We start from the raw sequence: 18,443 nt of genomic DNA, 5'->3' as shown, positions 1-18,443 counted from the left end.
TATGATGTCATATGTCATATTTAATATTGTAATATATTTAAAGATAAATAGTCAACTTACTAAATGTTTACTATAATAAAGAAAATTGTCTTCTAAAACTATTTTTAGAAAAAAGTATTATGTGGCAAGTCTATATTTTTCTTAAAAAAGGTTTTATTTTATTTAGGATGTCATATGTCATATTTAATATTGTAATATATTTAAAGATAAATAGCTAACTTACTAAATGTTTATTTTAAATTCTTACTTTTTGATTGTGATTTTTTTTTTATATTTTGTTAATGCAATAAATACTCATACATATATATTATGTTAGCCAACTTAATATTTCTAAACAAAGTTATGATATATCAATTACAAAAATTACATATATTCTTTTTTAACTTTTTTTTTAATTTTAATATTTAAGTTAGTACCCAGGTTAAATCCGGGATTATTAGCTAGTTGTTTACAAATTACAAAACAAATTCAGAAGTTTTGAAATGGCAAAATTAATCAATAACATAAATTTATATCAAGCAAATTAATAGAAGTATATATATTGTCTATATACAAGTTGAATGTCAAAGTTCATATACTAGTGGACAAAAAAAAGTAAATATAATAACAAAACAACAACGACATGAGCCCGGCATAATTGAACTTGGCAACAAACTTTTTTTTCTCTTCTTCCTTTTTTGCTTCTTTTTGATCTTTTTTTATTTGCTTGAGTTGTATGTGACTCATCAATCTCCTCTCATCATCGATCACACTCCTCTTAACATTATTTTCCTCCAAAATTGCTCTTTGTGTAATCACCATAAAATCTTTACCATTCAACCAATTACTAGAAACCAAGTCTTGTGCTTTTAGACTAATCTCCTTGACTTGCAAAATCACATCTCCTTCAATATTAGACTCTAATAATACCAATTGTATTTTACATTTTACCATCTCATCTTTTGGGTTACATCCTGGTAAAACAGTAATATATTGCAAATTTATCTCATTAGACACCCAACCATATTTTACACTAACGGGTTTGATAGTCGATAAGTTGCCTGCCCGTTTGTGAGTAGGATTTATTATAATCCAATTTAGTGTCATAGATTCTTTCAAAAATGATAGTGTTTCTTCGTCGTTGAGGGGTGCTAGCTCATCGAATTTCTTGGGTACGTGTGTTGATTCGTTTAATACAATCTGAAACGGTGATGACAAAAAATGATCATTTGTGGTGTCAGTGAAATGCGTTTTGGAGTAAATGATGTTGCCTTTGTAGCGAATATCGACAAGTGAGATGAGTTTAGATGACAAAGGATGATGATCACATGATGTCATCCGTTGGTGATCATTCTGATGCAAATTTGTTTTTGGTATAGGTTTTACATTGGTTAACTTGGTTTTATTTTTATTTTTTTGATGTAAATATGACAAATAAGAGGGACTATATGTGAATAAAGACGGAAAAGAGTCTTGAAAGAAAGATCGGTAACCATTAGGAAAGGTGGAAATGATTTGATGAACACGAGGGTGGGTTATAGAAGGCCAAGTGGACATGGAAACGTCGGTCCATAGCTTGTAGTGATCATCATCGGAACAAAGGGATCGTAGATAAGAAGATGATGATGATGCGGTGGCTGTCGCGATGGTCCAGAGAGATGGACCATCGAGACGTGGTAAGATGTGTTTTTGGATGATATCTTGATGGATGTCTTCAAGAGTTGTAGCCATGTATACTGTTTATACTGTTTAAAGAAACGAGTAAACTAACTATAGACCATTCAAAAAAATTGAAATGACTATGTATGGGCTAGTTTGTCTATTTATATATGGGCATCGCTATTCCAATAACCCTGACAAGTATTTCTTTCTTTATTGCCATATGATTTAAAAAACAGCCAAAGCATACTTTTTTGTTTATTTCTTTATTGCCATATGATGATTTAAAAAAGAACCAAATCATACTCTGTTTATTAGAGAAAGAAAACTTGATTACGTTCCCATTAAACATAAAACCAATACTAGACGTTCCCATGGCACTTGTATTCTTTTAAAAGGTTTGACTTATAAATTAGCTATATGATTGTTGTTTTGTTTTAATATAGATGATGGATTTCAAACATAATCAATTTATATATATTAATTGTTATTAGGACAATGATAAATCATCCTAACCAATCATTCTAAAAATCTTTTTAATATATTCACTTGTTAACACATAAAACTCAATTAAGCATGTATATATATAAAGGCAAAAATTGATATTTGGCTATTGGATTATGTTTTGACATAGAATATTTAATTGTTTTTGTTAAAAGTTATATACACTCTAAGAGAGTGAATCAATCTCTATAATGCAATAAAGTTCCTTTTAGACTCTAATAAAATTCGCAACCATTATCTTTATTAATTGCTATGTATTGTAAATTATAAATATTACTAGTCTAGTACCTACACGATGTAGCGGTAACAATCTACAACGCTCAAAATGCCGTGACGAAAATACTTAACAAGGTGCTTATTTTTTTTACTAAACAAAAATTTCTGCTGTTTGTTTAAATAAGTCGAAGTAGACTATTGAATTTGTAATGGTAACTACTATACCTTATGTTTATTTAGCTATTTATGTTTATGTGAATTGCTTTTACTATTTAGCATTTTATGTTTATTGCTTTAGTTTGTGAACTTTGGTGGATCTTATATGTCGTCGTACTCATTATCGGATGCAATTTAGTTATCTTACGTAATTTTCTTGATGTATGTGCTTATCGTTGTATCCTGAGTTGTATGTCTTAACCAATAATAATAATAATAATAAAAATAATAATAATAATAATAATAATAATAAAGGGATGAAGATATGGAGGGATATTATTGATATGGATGTGTCGAGTTTCAAGTCACTTTTAAAACGGTAACTTTTGTTTTACGACAGACACCAAATTATTATCCACTCTAGCTGGTCTCCATTACCTATTCTCTCAACAAAAGTTATTAGTAGAAGTTATTTTTTTTTTAACTTTAAAATTGAAATACTATTGATATGGAGTCTAGCAAGTTGATGGAAATACATATAATGTACATGGGATAACTTAAGATAACTTAGAAAATGAAACTACACCATTCGGGCCAGGTGATTCTTAGGAAAGACGATCTATTATATAACCAAAACAAACTAGTTCCTTAAAAGCGAACCGAAGAGAAGGTTGTTTGTTGGAGAATATACACTCGTTCCTCGTTTTCCAAATCACCCATATGTAGGCAAGGATGATGAGTTGACCAAATGCTTGCTTGGATCTAGTTAAGAAGAGGGATTTGAAGGCTATGTGGTTTCATAGAAACAGTATGACACCATGTTTGAATACAACTCCAATGGGTAATCGACTCATTTCTGCACGCCACCCGAGAACATTCACTTTTAAAGGTGCTAACTTGTTCCATGGAAACGCCCATTGTTTGGGCCCAAACGGAGCTTGTTGAAGACGGGAACTCACTGATTTGACAGAGAAGTCGTGCGATGTATCTAAGGCCCATTCCCAAGAATTGTGAGCACTTGAAAGCTTGATGTGATGAATCTTGGACAACATATCTTGAAGGTGATACAGTTCGGTGGTTGAGGAAGGAGGACGGGACCAATGCCAAACCCACTGCGAAAAAGTATCTTCTCTTGTACAACGCTCCATTCTTTAGCCATTTCTTCTCTTCTCAGGTAGTACCGCCATTATAAATATGTAAGGCAACTATTTCATTTATAAATAATTTCTTTTGAAATAGAAGATCAAAGGAAAGTTTTGGATAAAGTTAATAAAACGAAATTCAAGTAATTACATAATTGATTATATAGGATACCATATGAAAAAGGAAAGGAAATCCATTTATGCGCTTACTTTTGTTTTCGAACGTTCAATCGGTACGCGACATCATGGAAACCTCGCCATATAATGGTGAAGCCTTGCACGTACCGTAGACAACAAGATATTGACCATGGGCCGTTACAAGTATTCTGAAGAAAAAGCCCCAAGACTTTCCATCCCTAAGGATCGAACTCAAGACCTTGGGTAAACTTGAAAATTCTCTCCGGTAACCACATTAATGTGCTTACTGTTTGATGGTATTCTCGGAGAATATTTAAAGGGTTTTGATTTAATTGATGAATCTTTGAGGTTTTGATGAAAAGGGCTGATTAGACGGGACTAAATTAAAACAATGTTGGATCAGTGGTAAACACCCTATTTTGACATCTGTAGACAGAATTTAACGGTTCAATTCTCATCCCATCCAAAAGCATGAAGCTGTAACACAAGCGATCTAGATTTGTTAACATTCGTGAGTTGCATTCAATATGACTAGCTTTCTTAGCGGTAGCCGGTAATCGTACTCGTTGAGTGAACTTATTTTTGGAAAGTAGCATGGAGTAAAACTATGGTGTCGGAAGCTAAGAAAAAGAATTATTCTAAACTAAAATTTTTGAAAGAGGTTAACGAATAAAATGCTTTTGATAGAAATGTCAATAGTCAAGTTATTAAAATTTTGAGAACACTCATTAAGAAGACTCAAATTTCCCCATGTCTTTCCATTCCTCTATATAAACACATAAAACACTCAAATGGATAGGAACTCAAAAACACACAACACTCAAAACCAGGGGCATAGCTTAATAGGGGTGGGGAGGGGCACCCGACCCCCCCCCCCCCCACCCCCCTGAAATTTTTTTTACGATGTAGGGGTATATAGTTTTCGTGTAGAAAAATTTCGATATACTCGGTTTCGACCCCCCATTTTAGCATTAGGGAAAAAAATTAGATCTCGACCCCCACGGAAAATTTTCCAGCTTCGCCACTGCTCAAAACTCAAAATATCATCTCAAGAACACACAAATCTCATAATATCACTCAATCATTTCTCCAACCAAAAATCATATTTTTCTTTAGTAATCCACAGATCTAGCACTCAAGTAACATCATCTCTTTCAAATTTAAGGTATTTCAAACAAAAGAATCCCCACCTTTTCTTCCTTGTATATTTCAGTTTTATTAACAAATATGTCACAAGTTTTTACATCAAACTTATAACTTTTTATGTCCAAAAGTTCCTAAAACATATGTTATTACTAGTCCTAATGTATCACAAGTTTTCATCAACAAAAGTAGGAATTTTAAGCGATTTTGTAAAGCTTTTTATTAACTTTCTTACCAAATGGGTCACATACTTATAGTTCATTTTTGAAACCGTATGCTTAATATTAATTTTCTATAGTGATAAGAAACATAAAAGTACAACCGGATTTCTAAAACTAACAACGATTTTTGTGAAAAGCATTTTGAGAGTTCATAGGGAAGAACACTCAAATGACCAAAAACACTCAAATGACCAAAAACACTCAAATGACAAGAACACTCAAATGACCAGAACACTCAAATGACTAGAACGCTCAAATGACCAAAACACTCAAATGACCAGAAACACTCAAATGACACGAACACCAAAATTACCAGAAACACTCAAATGACAAGAACACTCAAATGACCAGAAACAGTCAAATGACTGGAAACACTCAAATGACAAGAACACTCAAATGACCAGAAACAGTCAAATGACTGGAAACACTCAAATGACAAGAACACTCAAATGACTAGAAACACTCAAATGACAAGAACACTCAAATTGATGGAAAAACTCAAAATGGCCAGACTCTCAAAATGGTCTAAACTCTTAAAATGGTCAGAACTCTCAAAATGTCAAAACTCAAAATGGTCAAACTCTCAAAATGGTCAAAGAGTCGTAAACCTTTGTTGAGACAAATTTGCATACTTTTGAACGAACTAAGTTAAATATTTAAGGATTTTCTAACTAAACTACTAGAGTACCATAAGACACTTGTCACTAGTATAGATACTTATTACTCGTTACATGAACAGATTAAGTGTAGCTGTTGTTTGTAATAAGATCCTTGTGTAGCTTAGTTGTATTTCAGGACCACATGTGAGTTTTTGTAGCCCCTTTGTACTTATGTTTTAGGGTAGAAGGAATACAACATGTGTTTTCATATATATATATATTTATATATATATCGTAACTATTTTCATTACTATTATTCTATGGCTATTAGACTATTGTATGATAATGTATTCATCCTTTGAAGATTCTAGCCAGGTCTTGTCTGTGACCGTAAGGGCACGTATTGGTATTCATTCTAGTCAGGTCTTGTCTACGACCGTAAGGACACATACTGGTATTCATTCTAGCCATGTCTTGTCTATTACTGTAAGGGAACATATTGGTATTCATTCTAGCCAGGTCATGTCTATGACCGTAAGGGCACGTTTATATGCAATCATGCAAATGTATCATAAGTAGGTCTATAGCCACATTCATACTATGACATCCTTGTATTCATACTTAACGGCATAAACGGATTTCAAGTAAACGGCATAAACGGATTTCAAGTAAACTATTTGTATTCATACTTGTATTCATACTTAACATACAATCATGATTTCAAACCTACGATCTCACCAACCTTTGTGTTGAGTTTTTTTTTAAGTATTTCTTTTAGTTAATCAAGCAAATTGTGGCTAGGATGGTAACATGTGACTCGTAGCAGACTTCAGGCTTAGGACTTGGAGTGATTGCATGTTTCCTTATTTGTATTAGATTGGCAATATGCCTTATCGTATCCCCCTGCGTGGGAACCTATATTATGTTTATTTGGATGCTTTGTTGAATATGTGTTTGTGACTTTTGTTTGCCTATTTGAGCTATGTATCCGACTTACTATAATTAATGTTATGCACTTATTTAGTTATTCTTATGTAACACTTATGTGCGTGTGTGCTTATCTTGTACCCCGATTTTTCCGTCTTAGTTGGGGTGTTACAATGAATTGAAGTCCTTTTTTACCATTTAGGTAAAATCTGAAGCTGTCTTTTTACTTAGGTAGAGGTATAGTCTGTCTACATCTTAACCTTTCTCATACACCGTTGAGGTATTGAAGCTCAAAACTCGTAAAAGGTGTCAATGAATAATTTTTTTTCTTTTAGAGTAATATTATAGATCATGGGTTGATAAAATAATCTGTTGTAGTTGTGTTTATTAGTAGGGGTTGAACCGCTGAACACCCCTGGCATACTCAAAAAACGCTTAATTCAAATTGATAATATAAAAATAAGTATAATATTCAACGGGGGTAGAATTTATAGTTGGGGATGGAACAACATTTCGTCTCTAAATAATATTAAAATTTAAAAGCTTCTAAAGGGTAAGGGTGTAGTGCCAAAGTTTTGGCAAATTGGCTAGTTTGGCTAATTATTGGCGAATCACAATCCGCCATGTGTAATTGCAAAAAACTAGCCAAAACTATCCAAAAGAAGTGGTATAGCAAACAAAACAAACCAAAACTTGACAATTTGATAACATAGCAAAGGTAACCGGAATAATAATCAAACTTGCCGGAAAAATAAAAAAAGTGACCGTTTTTTGTATAAAAAAAACTTGGGCTCAGAATTTGGAGGACGGGAATTTCGGAAGTTGGGGACGCCATGGCGGCTAACCCGAAGGGTTTACCCCGCCAAGATACGCCTTAAATCATCCGAGTCCCATTTTTACGAACATTTGTATCATCATCGCCCATTTAACCGGCAACCTAAAAAACTGTTCAACGATATCATCATCGGCTAAAAACTACTTTTTTCGGCTACCTATTGCTTTAATAGAACAAAATCCGGCAACTCTACTCTGGAAAAATTTGGCTACGCTACCGCTAAGTTAACACTACCAAGCTAATCACAAACAAGCAATTAACGGCAATGTAAAAAGATATATATACATAAATATACATATAAGCAGCAGCAGTAACCGGAAAACCCAAGAAAAGGTTCGCCGGAAAACCACAACCGTCGTAGCAGCAGCAGTCTCACCGGAAAACCCAATAAAGGGCTTGCTGGAAAACCGATGCAAAATGCAGCAGCACCAACAATTCACTGGAAAACCCAAGAAAGGGCTTCGCCGGAAAACCAAACCAACAAAGCAACAGTTAACCATATCGATTAAGCTGGAAACCCCAAAAAAGGGGTGAAAACCGACCAACAAGTAGTCAATAGCTAACTACACCCTTGCACAAGCCAAAGAAAGTTTTGGCCGTAATAAAAGTGAACGTTTTTGGTCGACAACCACTAAAAACCCCAAAAAGGGGTTTCTGATCTCACCGAAAATGGTGATATATAATGTTAGGAGCATCGGCAAGTTTTATCGGCATGTATTCTAGCAATAGAAGCCAAGAAAAACGTAGATCAAGCCTCAAAATTGAAAACCTCCAAATAATTCTTTTAGGTTTCCAGCGAAGCTAAGAAGATTGGCACAAGAACAAAAAAAAATGGTCATAAGTACATGCTCCTAACGTTCACAAGGATCGTCCAAAACATGCCGATATATATATCCAAAACTAGCCGATTAAACTTGCCAAAACTAGCCGATACATGTACTATAGTATAGCCAATGAGTTGATACTTGCCGATGGTTTTTGCCGATAAAATAAGCCGACTACACCCTTGCCCCTAAAGATATAAAGAAAACAAATAATAATATTACTTTAACCTTGTGCGTGGCCGTACGTATATAACAATAATGATCGATGGCTAGCATGTTAAGTCAATGATTCTAGATAAACGAATATATAAAGTTTGTGCATGCCATGGATTACAATAATGGTAGATGGCCAACAATAAATTATTAATTTTAACTTATAGAATTTACTGAGGCGGCTTTCGCATGAGATAAAATAAGTGACTATTTGGGTTTATTTCTAAGATACCAAGGTCATCTCCGCTGCTTGTTGTTGAGCCCCGATCGAGCACTAAAATTTTTTTAGTCTCGTCAGTAAAAACAAGTAATATAACGGTAAGCTATGTACGTTAAAAATAGACTAAAGTAACAGAAACATACATCAATACATAATGTATGTGTCATTTCTAATATATGTTTTTTATAAGGACATCTAATCTACTCCTACCTTATATTTTAAATTAAATAATTTATATAACTAAAATCATATTTCTTTCTTTATAATTTGTTTTTTATAATTTGTTTCTAGCTAGCCGTTTCATAAGTTTAAAATTATATTTTGAATGAAATCCCACAAAAGTTACTTATAAATTTATGTTTTTATGTTATTATTTTTCTTATATTCGTCTTTTACGATACATTTTGACTTCTTGAGGACTTTTAAACAATATAAGAAAACAAATATAGATGGATTACAAATGAATAGATATAACAACTGATTTGATAATAAAAATATCAACAAGATAAAGCTAATATTTTACAAGTGATACATCAGATATCTTAAGCGCTTGAAAGCATTTAGTAATAAATATTACTTCGGTAAATTATTTGATGTTGTGTAAACAAAAAATTTTTGATTTATAAAGAAAATTTTTAATACCTTGGCTAACTACTTGTTGAAATAATAATAAAAAAGAAATCTCCATGTATACATAATGAGTGAATAAATTTTCATTAGCCAACTAAACCATCGTTAAAATAAGAGAATAAAGTTGGAGCATTTTTTTTTTTAGAATGACATAAATATTTTATTAAAAATAGAAAAAAAATCGACTAGCAAGATGTTAGTGATCAACTTTACAAAAGTTGGAGCATTGTGCCATAACATTTGTATTCGAAGACCCGTGTTAGACGCTTTTTTTTACACGTAACCCAACCCATTCGTATAACCACCTTTGTAATCGTGCCCCTCATATTCGCAAATCCTAGATCCGCCTCTGCTAGTGGATCGGGCTAGGAAGGCCAAGTTTGTGGATTTGTGGAGTTGAATGATGGTTCAACATGATTGTTGGGCCTAGGCCTAAACATAAATAAACCAACCACATAATTTACTTTCTTAAGCTAAATCAATGTAATGAATCTGTGAACAAGACGACTCGGTTGAATCCTAGTTTCTTTGGTAGCGTACCATTTTGGCAACAGAGCCAATCAGAGATGGAGTCAGAAATTTTTTTGCAAGGGGACAAAATTAAAAGTTGTTTTTTATACTTATAACAGTCATATCTGAAAATGGAAAAAAAAAAAAAAAAACAAAAAAGGGCCTATCTCGAAAATAGAAAAAATGGACTCTCAAAAGAATTTGTTATCTACACCGGGTCTAACACTCATATTTAAAAATACTAGTTCTTTTTTTAATAAATAATGACCACACGTATCGAACAAGGTCTTATTAAATGAAAACGTATTCAATCATATAATGCAAGAAACCCAAAAATATACTTTTTTGGATATAATTAGCTTTATGATAATTATAATTAATTGTTTATGATAAATATATATAATAATTTGAAAGAAAATACATTTTCTATAAATAGTTCCACTATAATGTACTACACATTTACATACTCAAACAACGAAAGTTTTTTCTTAAACTATACTTCATTCTTTCTATTAAAAATTAAAACAACTCGAGTTTTTTAAAACCTTAATGAAAAGATCTATCTTAAAATTACTGCTCGATGACCAATGAGATCCAAATAATAAGTTTATGACAAGTTGACAACGAAGGTAACATTTATATTTATTTCCTACTTTTATAAAAAAATTTTACAAATATACCATTTAAATTTTAAAAAATTACATTGTATTAAAATTGGAGTGGGGCAGCTGACCCCGCTGCCCCCAAGCTGCAGCCGTCCCTGGAGCCGATCTTGCCGACGCATATATATTACTCGTATTATTAACTGGGCATTCGAAGTAATTTTTAAATCTTAGTATTATCAGAAGAAAGAAGTAATTTTTGGTGCTTGTTCTTTTCAATTTGTATATACGAGCATAGTGCTCGCGTAATGCGGCGGTGAGATGGTGGAGTTGATAAGTCAATGAGGTGATAAGTCATAGAGTGTGATAGCCAAATGACTTAGTCGTGCGTACTCGGATTTAAAAATTTGCCGAAAGTATATTGAATGACATCTCTAATGAAAGAGCATAAAATTTTAAGAACACCCATACAATTTTTATAATTTATCGATATACGGTTTTTGAGATAAAAGATTGTGAATGAATTAGAAGAATAAAATGATTTACGGAGGAAAGTAAAAAATAAGTGGTTGAGATTTGAGGAGAGAGAAAAAAATGAGTGGTTTAAATTTAAGGGTATTATAGGTATATTAGGTAGAGATGTTTAAATTGGTGAATAAAGAAGGGGATAATTTAAATAGTTCAAATCATCTTTTAAGATTTTAAAAAAGGACAAAATGTTTTATAAGATAGTATAAATATAGATTACTACGTGTGATATACCATATTTGCAATTGCAGGTACATATACATATCAAGTTACCAACTATAAAAATCATAAAATCTTAAAAAAAGTTCATCACGATATGATTCGCATTTTAAAAGTTCGCATCTATATATCTCATGGTCTAATATGAGAACGGCTATCTTTTTCTTTTCTTTCAATAAAAGTATCGACAAGTCTTCACACCAAAACATTTTGAAAAAATGGATACACTCCCTGGGGTCGACCAATGCTTAAATGGTAGATTTAGAGTATTAAAATTTTTTTTTTTTGAAAGACAAAGGTTTATACCTATGACTTACAACCTTCATTTGTGACTAATGTGGTCACATATCAGTTAATATATGATCAATTGGTTAATCAATCAAATATCATGAAGAACAAGTGAATATGTTTATATAGAAGTTAGTTTTTGTAAAACAAATATTAAATTAAACAAATAAGACAAAACTTGACCATTAGATCATGATAAAATTGATTCACAAAGCACATGTATATATATTGATGCACGATAATTTTCATGATATATTGTGATATTTATTAAATAGAAACTTATTGTTTTTTGTTTTACTTTAATATTTGTTTTATTTTAATTAAAAACAAACATGTATTTTATTGTCTTGATTTTTAAATCATATATTTACAAGATTATATATACTAAAATAATACCATATCGTTTTTCATGGGTTAAGTGGGAGGGACCGAGAGAGTCATATATCTCCATCTCTCCATCTTCCTCAAATTACCCAATCAAATTACTCCACCTCATTTTAACGCTCCAATCTTTTTTAGTGGCAACTATCACTTCCAAGCTTTTTTTAAATTTTCATAATTTATCCTTAACATTATAACTTTGCATAATTAATCATTTTTTTAATTTATATTTTTTATTAATAACAAAACACATTACGTAAAACTATAAATAATAAAAATAAAAACATTATATAATTAGAAAAAAGAAGTTCACATTATGCCAAAAACAAAAAGGTTGGAAGAAAAAAAAAAACTTAGGGTGAGCTAAAAAAAGCAGCTAAAAAAAAAATCATAAGCAATTTCATTTTGCTAAAACAAAAGGCAGCTAAAAGGTTGGAGGAAAAAAAAAAATGTGTGACCCACAGTTTCATTTTTTTTTAACTAAACTCATAAGAGGGTACCCAATGGTAACCACTCATCCCTCAAAGACTAGTCCCTGTCAGCGCAACATCAGCAAAAAACACTCCAATGACTAATCCTCTCAAAATGCACCCAATGGACTCATCCCTCAAGGACTAGTCTTGGACCCACCAATTATTTAATTCTACCCATTTATCCAAACTTTATACTTTTAACCATCTAAACTATTAATAAAATACATTTTTAGTCCATTAACACAAATTATTAACAAAACATACAAGTTCATTACAAATAAAAATACAAATACATTTAGAACATAAAAATAAAAAAACAAATTACAATAAAATAAAGCACACAACCTAAAAATGAAAAAAAAAAACACAACAACATTTTTATTTTTTTAAACTAAACCTAAACTAATTGGGACCGAATAGAAAGTCTTTGTACTCCGCCATGAGTTTCTTCTTGGCTTCCTTGATGTAATTCTTCTCCTCATCATCACCATCTGTTTTGTCCATGAACGAAAGAGCCGAATACATGGTGCGCTTTCTTTCTTCCTCACGAATGGCAGCCAAAGATAGTTGTTGTTCATCCAACACCGCCGCTTTTTTACACCCAAATAGGTCGATTCGGGCGGCTAGGTTCGAAGCTGAAGAACGAGCAAACCCCGCATCGGAAGAAGCAGATCTTCATGAAGTCTTTGACTTAGTAGGGGGCGCGTATACGTATCCGGACCGAAGAGGTCATTATCACCAAGGTCCACCGGCTCGAATTGGGACCCCTCATCCTCCTCATCTTCACTACCAACAACATTAAGAACGTTTTTCCTTTTATGCAGGCTTCGCCCCAGAACATCATGACCGGATGGAGCGAAGGACTTTGGCTTATCTTTCACAAGCAACCAACACTCATACATGGTAAACTGAGTTTTGGTTTGAGTAAAGCACTCTGAACGCGCTTCCTCCATTACTTGGGCATCGTTCTCACCACTGCACCGATGACCATCATAGCCTTTCCAGATTGCATTGAACTTTGACACATTTGTTCTGATCTTTCTCCACTTGCCACTAATCTGATTGTGATTTCTTGGGTTGTTGGGGAATCTTGCATTGTATTTGTCTACGATTTTCCCCCAAAAAGAATCAACAGATTGGTCTTTGCCAACTATTGGATCTTCTGTAGCATCGATCCAACACTCAGTGAGAACTTTCATTTCAAGCTCGCTCCAATTTGACGAGTTTGCAGCAGCTTCTTTTAGTTGTTTGCTTTTCTTGGTGCATTTGGATATGGTTTTGATCCGACCCTTTTTTGGTTGTGTTTCAGGAATGGATTGGGGGGTGAGAATAGATTCGGGCGTGGGAGCAGATTCAGGTGTGGGGTTATATGGTGGTGTGGGAAAGCAGTGTTGATCAGGTTGTTAAAGTTGTGCTGCTGACGATGACCCCCATGGTAGAAACTAGGGGTTGTGCAACGACAAGTGAAACATAATAAGCTGCCATGAATTGAGCATAACGGGAGTCATTTAGTTGTGGGATGAACGATATTTGTGATGGCTGGTTAGTGTACGATTGATTAAAATCGTTCACGGCGTAGTTCCAGAAGTCGTCGGCTTTTTGGTTGTTGAAGTTCGACATGATTTTGTGCTTAAAATGGTTTTGTATGTGTCAATATATCTGAATAATGCAAGTGTCGTGTGTTCTAGTGCTTATGGAGGTGTATATATAGGCTTTTTCAAAAACTAGCTGTTAAAGAACTAAAAGTGTAAACTTTTTGAACTACAGGTGGGCAAAAAGGCCGTTAGAGGGACCTGTTTTGCCAACTTTTGAAACTTTAAATTTTTTGTCTTCTTCTTCAAAAAGTAGGCGTTGGAATTAAAAAAAAAACGAAAAAGAAACAAGCGTAGCATTCGTCCCTGCAGGAACAAGCCACCCGGACGAGCCACCCGAACGAACCAAGGACGAGTCCCACCCAACGGTGTGGACTCGTCCGAGGATGTCGAACGTGTTCAGGGACGAGTCCATTGGCTACCCTCTAAGCAGCTTAAAAAAAAAAGACGTTTGGCTTAGTTTACACTTTTGGCCCCTGACGTGTGCAAAGTTACACTATTGGTCCCTGCAACGGTAAAAAAAGTTTACACCTTCGTTCCTTCTTCCCCATCTCCTCCCAACCTTCAGCGAGAATCCAGCTCGCCACCTCCAACCTTCCGCCCATCTCGCTGCAGTGGCGGCCATAATCCCTTCAACCTTGTGAGCTCTCACCTGTCTCCCTCCCATCTCGCCCCCTCACTCCCTCCAGCTTATTGACTCCCAATACATTTTTTATCATGTTAAAAGAAGTAAAAATATAGACAAATTTACTCGTATCTAATGATAGAGATATCGGTTTTATCACTTTTATATATGGTAGATAATGACTTTCGACGTTATAATGGAGTAAGCATCAAACCCTTTTGGAAAGGGAAGTGATCCTTTCACAAAACGAATTTTCCATACACAAAAATTATATTGAATTAGTCTATTTTACCCTTATGTCTAATTTCAATATTTGACCCTTTTAATTTTCAATCTTACATTACAGCTACCTTATATTTGTCACTTTATCATTTTATTAACACGACATCTATTCACACGATATATGTATATATAATCATTTTCATTGACATACAGGACCAAAAACAAATTATATACATGACAAGATTTCATCCCTATTTATAACCCAATATCTCTGGATGCTAAATCAATTCAAAAATCAATAAAACAAATTACATTTAACAACTTAAAATACCAAAATGAGTCTTACAGTTTTTTTCAACCTTTTTGCAACCTTAGCAGTTAAAGTTCTAAGAAGAATCTAGTCTATGTTTAGCGTGTATATTTCTAGATTTTGCACATTGTATATTGATCACTAGTAAATTGCTAGTTAATCGTTTGTCATATATATAATATATCTTTTTTGCCGTTAAAAAACAAAGTGAGTCTTAAACTTCCACCATGATAAACCAAACTTTAAACTACAAAAGAAATTCTCGTCTAAATTGAAGAACATAACTCAACTAATAACAAAAAAAAAAACCATGATAGTGTATCTTTAAACTACCCAATTAAAACACCATCACCATTTTTTGAACATCATGTCATCAACACAACTGCAAATCGTCTCCCTTACCTGAACACATTCACGCAATATTAGTTATAGTCTGCAATACAAATGATTAAACGCAAGATGTTGCAAAACAACAAAACTAAAAAAAATTAAAATAAAACCTCACATGTCATACTATTCAGTTGACGTAAAATCACCTGGATATGAATTTGAATCAAATAGACTATCTTCATAGCAAACGTAAGTAAACTAGTAGAGCTTGAAGAATTGCATGCTCGTGATGATTCTACAAACTCAAACTTGGAAGGATCTCGTTTTGTAGAAATTGATCCCCTTTTCTTCTTCTTTGCTTTGGGAGGTCTTCCTTTAGGTTGTCGAATCTCTGGCTCAAACAACAGATCAGACACATTCACAACTTTATTAATTTTTAGTAACATATTCTTTCTTGTTTTGGGGAAACATTTGATATTTCGAACGCAACGCATTAAGCAATTCATCAAACTTTCTATCATCGTCCTGGTGTATACCATCTTCTGTGTTTAAGGATAACGTATCAATCCTCCAATGTGGGTGAATAAGATCCAATGAAAGTGTCTTTTTCATCAAAGATTTTATCTTATGGGAACATGGAAGACCCATACTTGACATAAAATGAGTACTGCAAGGAGTTATAATACCTAAAAAAATAAATGGACCATGTTAAAATTAAAACAACTTGAAGTCGTATAAGAATGACTTCATATAAAAGTCAGACATATTACCTTTTCTTGCTTGCTCATATTTTTTGTATATCTATTTCAATGCAAAATGAGACACATGACATAAGAGCTCCTTAAAGAAAGGCATATTGCAATCATGAGGAACTTGAATACGTTCACTTGCAAGTTGGACTTTAATCTCGTTAAATTCATGCTCTAACAGCAAGACTAATCTTATCCTTCACTTGTTTAAAACCACCCGTTGAAACTTGTAAATACATTTTTAGTTTGGCATGAGCACCTTCAGCTCTCGAGGAGGAACGATTACCAAGATGTAAGTAATTATCGGTCCACGCACTAACGAACTTTTCTTTCCAAGGCAACCATATCTTATTTATGTACTCAACTGCATCTTTTTTCTCTTTATAAAACAACTTAAATTCAGACCAATTATTTTCAAAGAGAGCTTCAGTTTTTGAATATACCACATTTTTCCAACTTTCCATGAAAATGTCGAACTCTTCATTATGTTGAAAATGCTTCTTACAATTTGCAATGATGTTCTTTTCGATATGCCAAACACACAAAAGATTCGTCGCAGTAGGAAAGATATTCTTTATGCCATTAATAAGTGCAAGTTCCCTGTTCGTCACTAGCAGCGATGGTTGATTACCTTCTCCAAAAAGCTTTTTAAATGTAGTTAATGCCCATATGTAGTTTTCTTCATCCTCTGTTTCCAAAAAAACAAACCCGGAATAAAAAGAGGTATTGAAACATGAACTTCCAATAATATCAAGGAGAGGCATTTTATATTTGTTGGTTTTGTACGTACAATCCATCACAAACGTATGGGAGAAAGCTTTCGCCAATTTAACGGACAAAGGGTGTGCAATGAACAAACGGGTTATACGCCCTTCTTGGTTTTGTAAAACATCAAATGAAAAACCACCTTTTGCGAGCTCTTCAAAGAGGACACTAATCATGGGCCGATTTCCCAAATCATCTCTACGACTTTTTCTCTTCAGGTTGTATATAGTTCTAGAGATTGCTCGAATTTTTGGGTTTTCTTGGCGTAAAGAACTAAGGATTTGTCTTGGAGGTATGCCAGACATAGTCATTTCTTTTACTCTTTACCTTATTTGGTGACAATTGACGGAATGATAGATGACCGGAGATATCTTCTGATGGCTCTTGGTTATGTGTTAAGGTTTTTGCTTTAAAAGTCCAAGTGTCATCACTTCTCTTTTGGCCTATGATTTCGAACGGGCAGTTGGTTAAACGCGTTGTTGTGCTCCTTTTACGTTTCCCAAGTTGCACTGTATTTCGATAAGAGCCACTTCGGTCACATTGCAAGATCACATGTTTTTCTTTCTTTGAAGCACGAATAGATAACCCGTATCCCTTTCTACCATAAAATTCTCGTACACTTTTTAGCAAATCATCACTTGATTCAAATTTAGAGCTAGCAAGATATATTTCTTCGCTATGAATTGTTGGAGTACGTAGCTGTGTCAGATGAGATATTCTGCTAAGTGAACTTTAACATGTAAGTGTTACATTAATTCACACACAATTCTTATGAATTTGTAAAAACATAATAACAAAAATAATTATATGTTTTGTAAAAAACAAAACACAAGTGAGATTAATGTAATAGAAAAACCACAGAGAATCTAAGTCTATGTAAAGTAAGATAATATCACATGATATAAAATGATAAAAACACATATACTGTATATATACTAATCAATCATAATGGCACGTAAAAGACATATCCATAATTAAACATACTTCAAAGAGATCGATCAGACTGATTAATCACTTATATATTGATTATGGGTTCACAACATATAGCAAATAAAATAGATAAAAAATAAAAATAAAACCCATCGAATGATAATCATTACCTGTGTTTGTGTCTCCATGTATTCTAATCAAGATGATTTGGCGGCAATAAAAAATATAGGGTATGTGTAATATATGAGGAAGATAACCTAAAGTAAGTAACTAACTGCTCAGTGCCGTCTTTCGCGTGTTTTGAACCCCAATACCTCGACGGTGTATAGGGAGGTTAAGATGTAGGCAGACCTTACCTCTACCTAAGTAGAGAGGCTGCTTCCAGTTTCTACCTAAATGGTAGAAAAGACCCTCCAACCTTTGCATGGGATAAGGATCGAACCCATGACCTCTATCTCCAGAGACAATGGTGTTTACCACTGATCCAACCATGCTGCTTGAGGAAGATAACCT

The 18,443-nt window shown here is 33.4% G+C and overlaps 2 protein-coding genes across 2 annotated transcripts; both read right to left on the bottom strand.

The window, feature by feature from the left end:
• Positions 1-483: 483 nt before the first annotated feature.
• LOC122589465 (F-box protein At2g27310-like) lies at positions 484-1,751 on the bottom strand. The gene has a single exon (XM_043761758.1). The coding sequence runs from the start codon at positions 1,708-1,710 to the stop codon at positions 571-573; it is 1,140 nt and encodes a 379-aa protein (XP_043617693.1). The 5' UTR covers positions 1,711-1,751; the 3' UTR covers positions 484-570.
• Positions 1,752-16,402: 14,651 nt separating this feature from the next.
• On the bottom strand, positions 16,403-17,311 carry LOC122587617 (protein FAR1-RELATED SEQUENCE 5-like). Its single transcript, XM_043759792.1, has one exon. The coding sequence runs from the start codon at positions 17,309-17,311 to the stop codon at positions 16,403-16,405; it is 909 nt and encodes a 302-aa protein (XP_043615727.1).
• Positions 17,312-18,443: the final 1,132 nt, after the last annotated feature.

Source organism: Erigeron canadensis, chromosome 2, assembly GCF_010389155.1.
Source record: "Erigeron canadensis isolate Cc75 chromosome 2, C_canadensis_v1, whole genome shotgun sequence".
NCBI classification, from domain to species: domain Eukaryota; kingdom Viridiplantae; phylum Streptophyta; class Magnoliopsida; order Asterales; family Asteraceae; genus Erigeron; species Erigeron canadensis.
The sequence above is the reverse complement of the archived record's forward strand: the minus strand, read 5'-3'. Positions and strand labels throughout refer to the sequence as shown.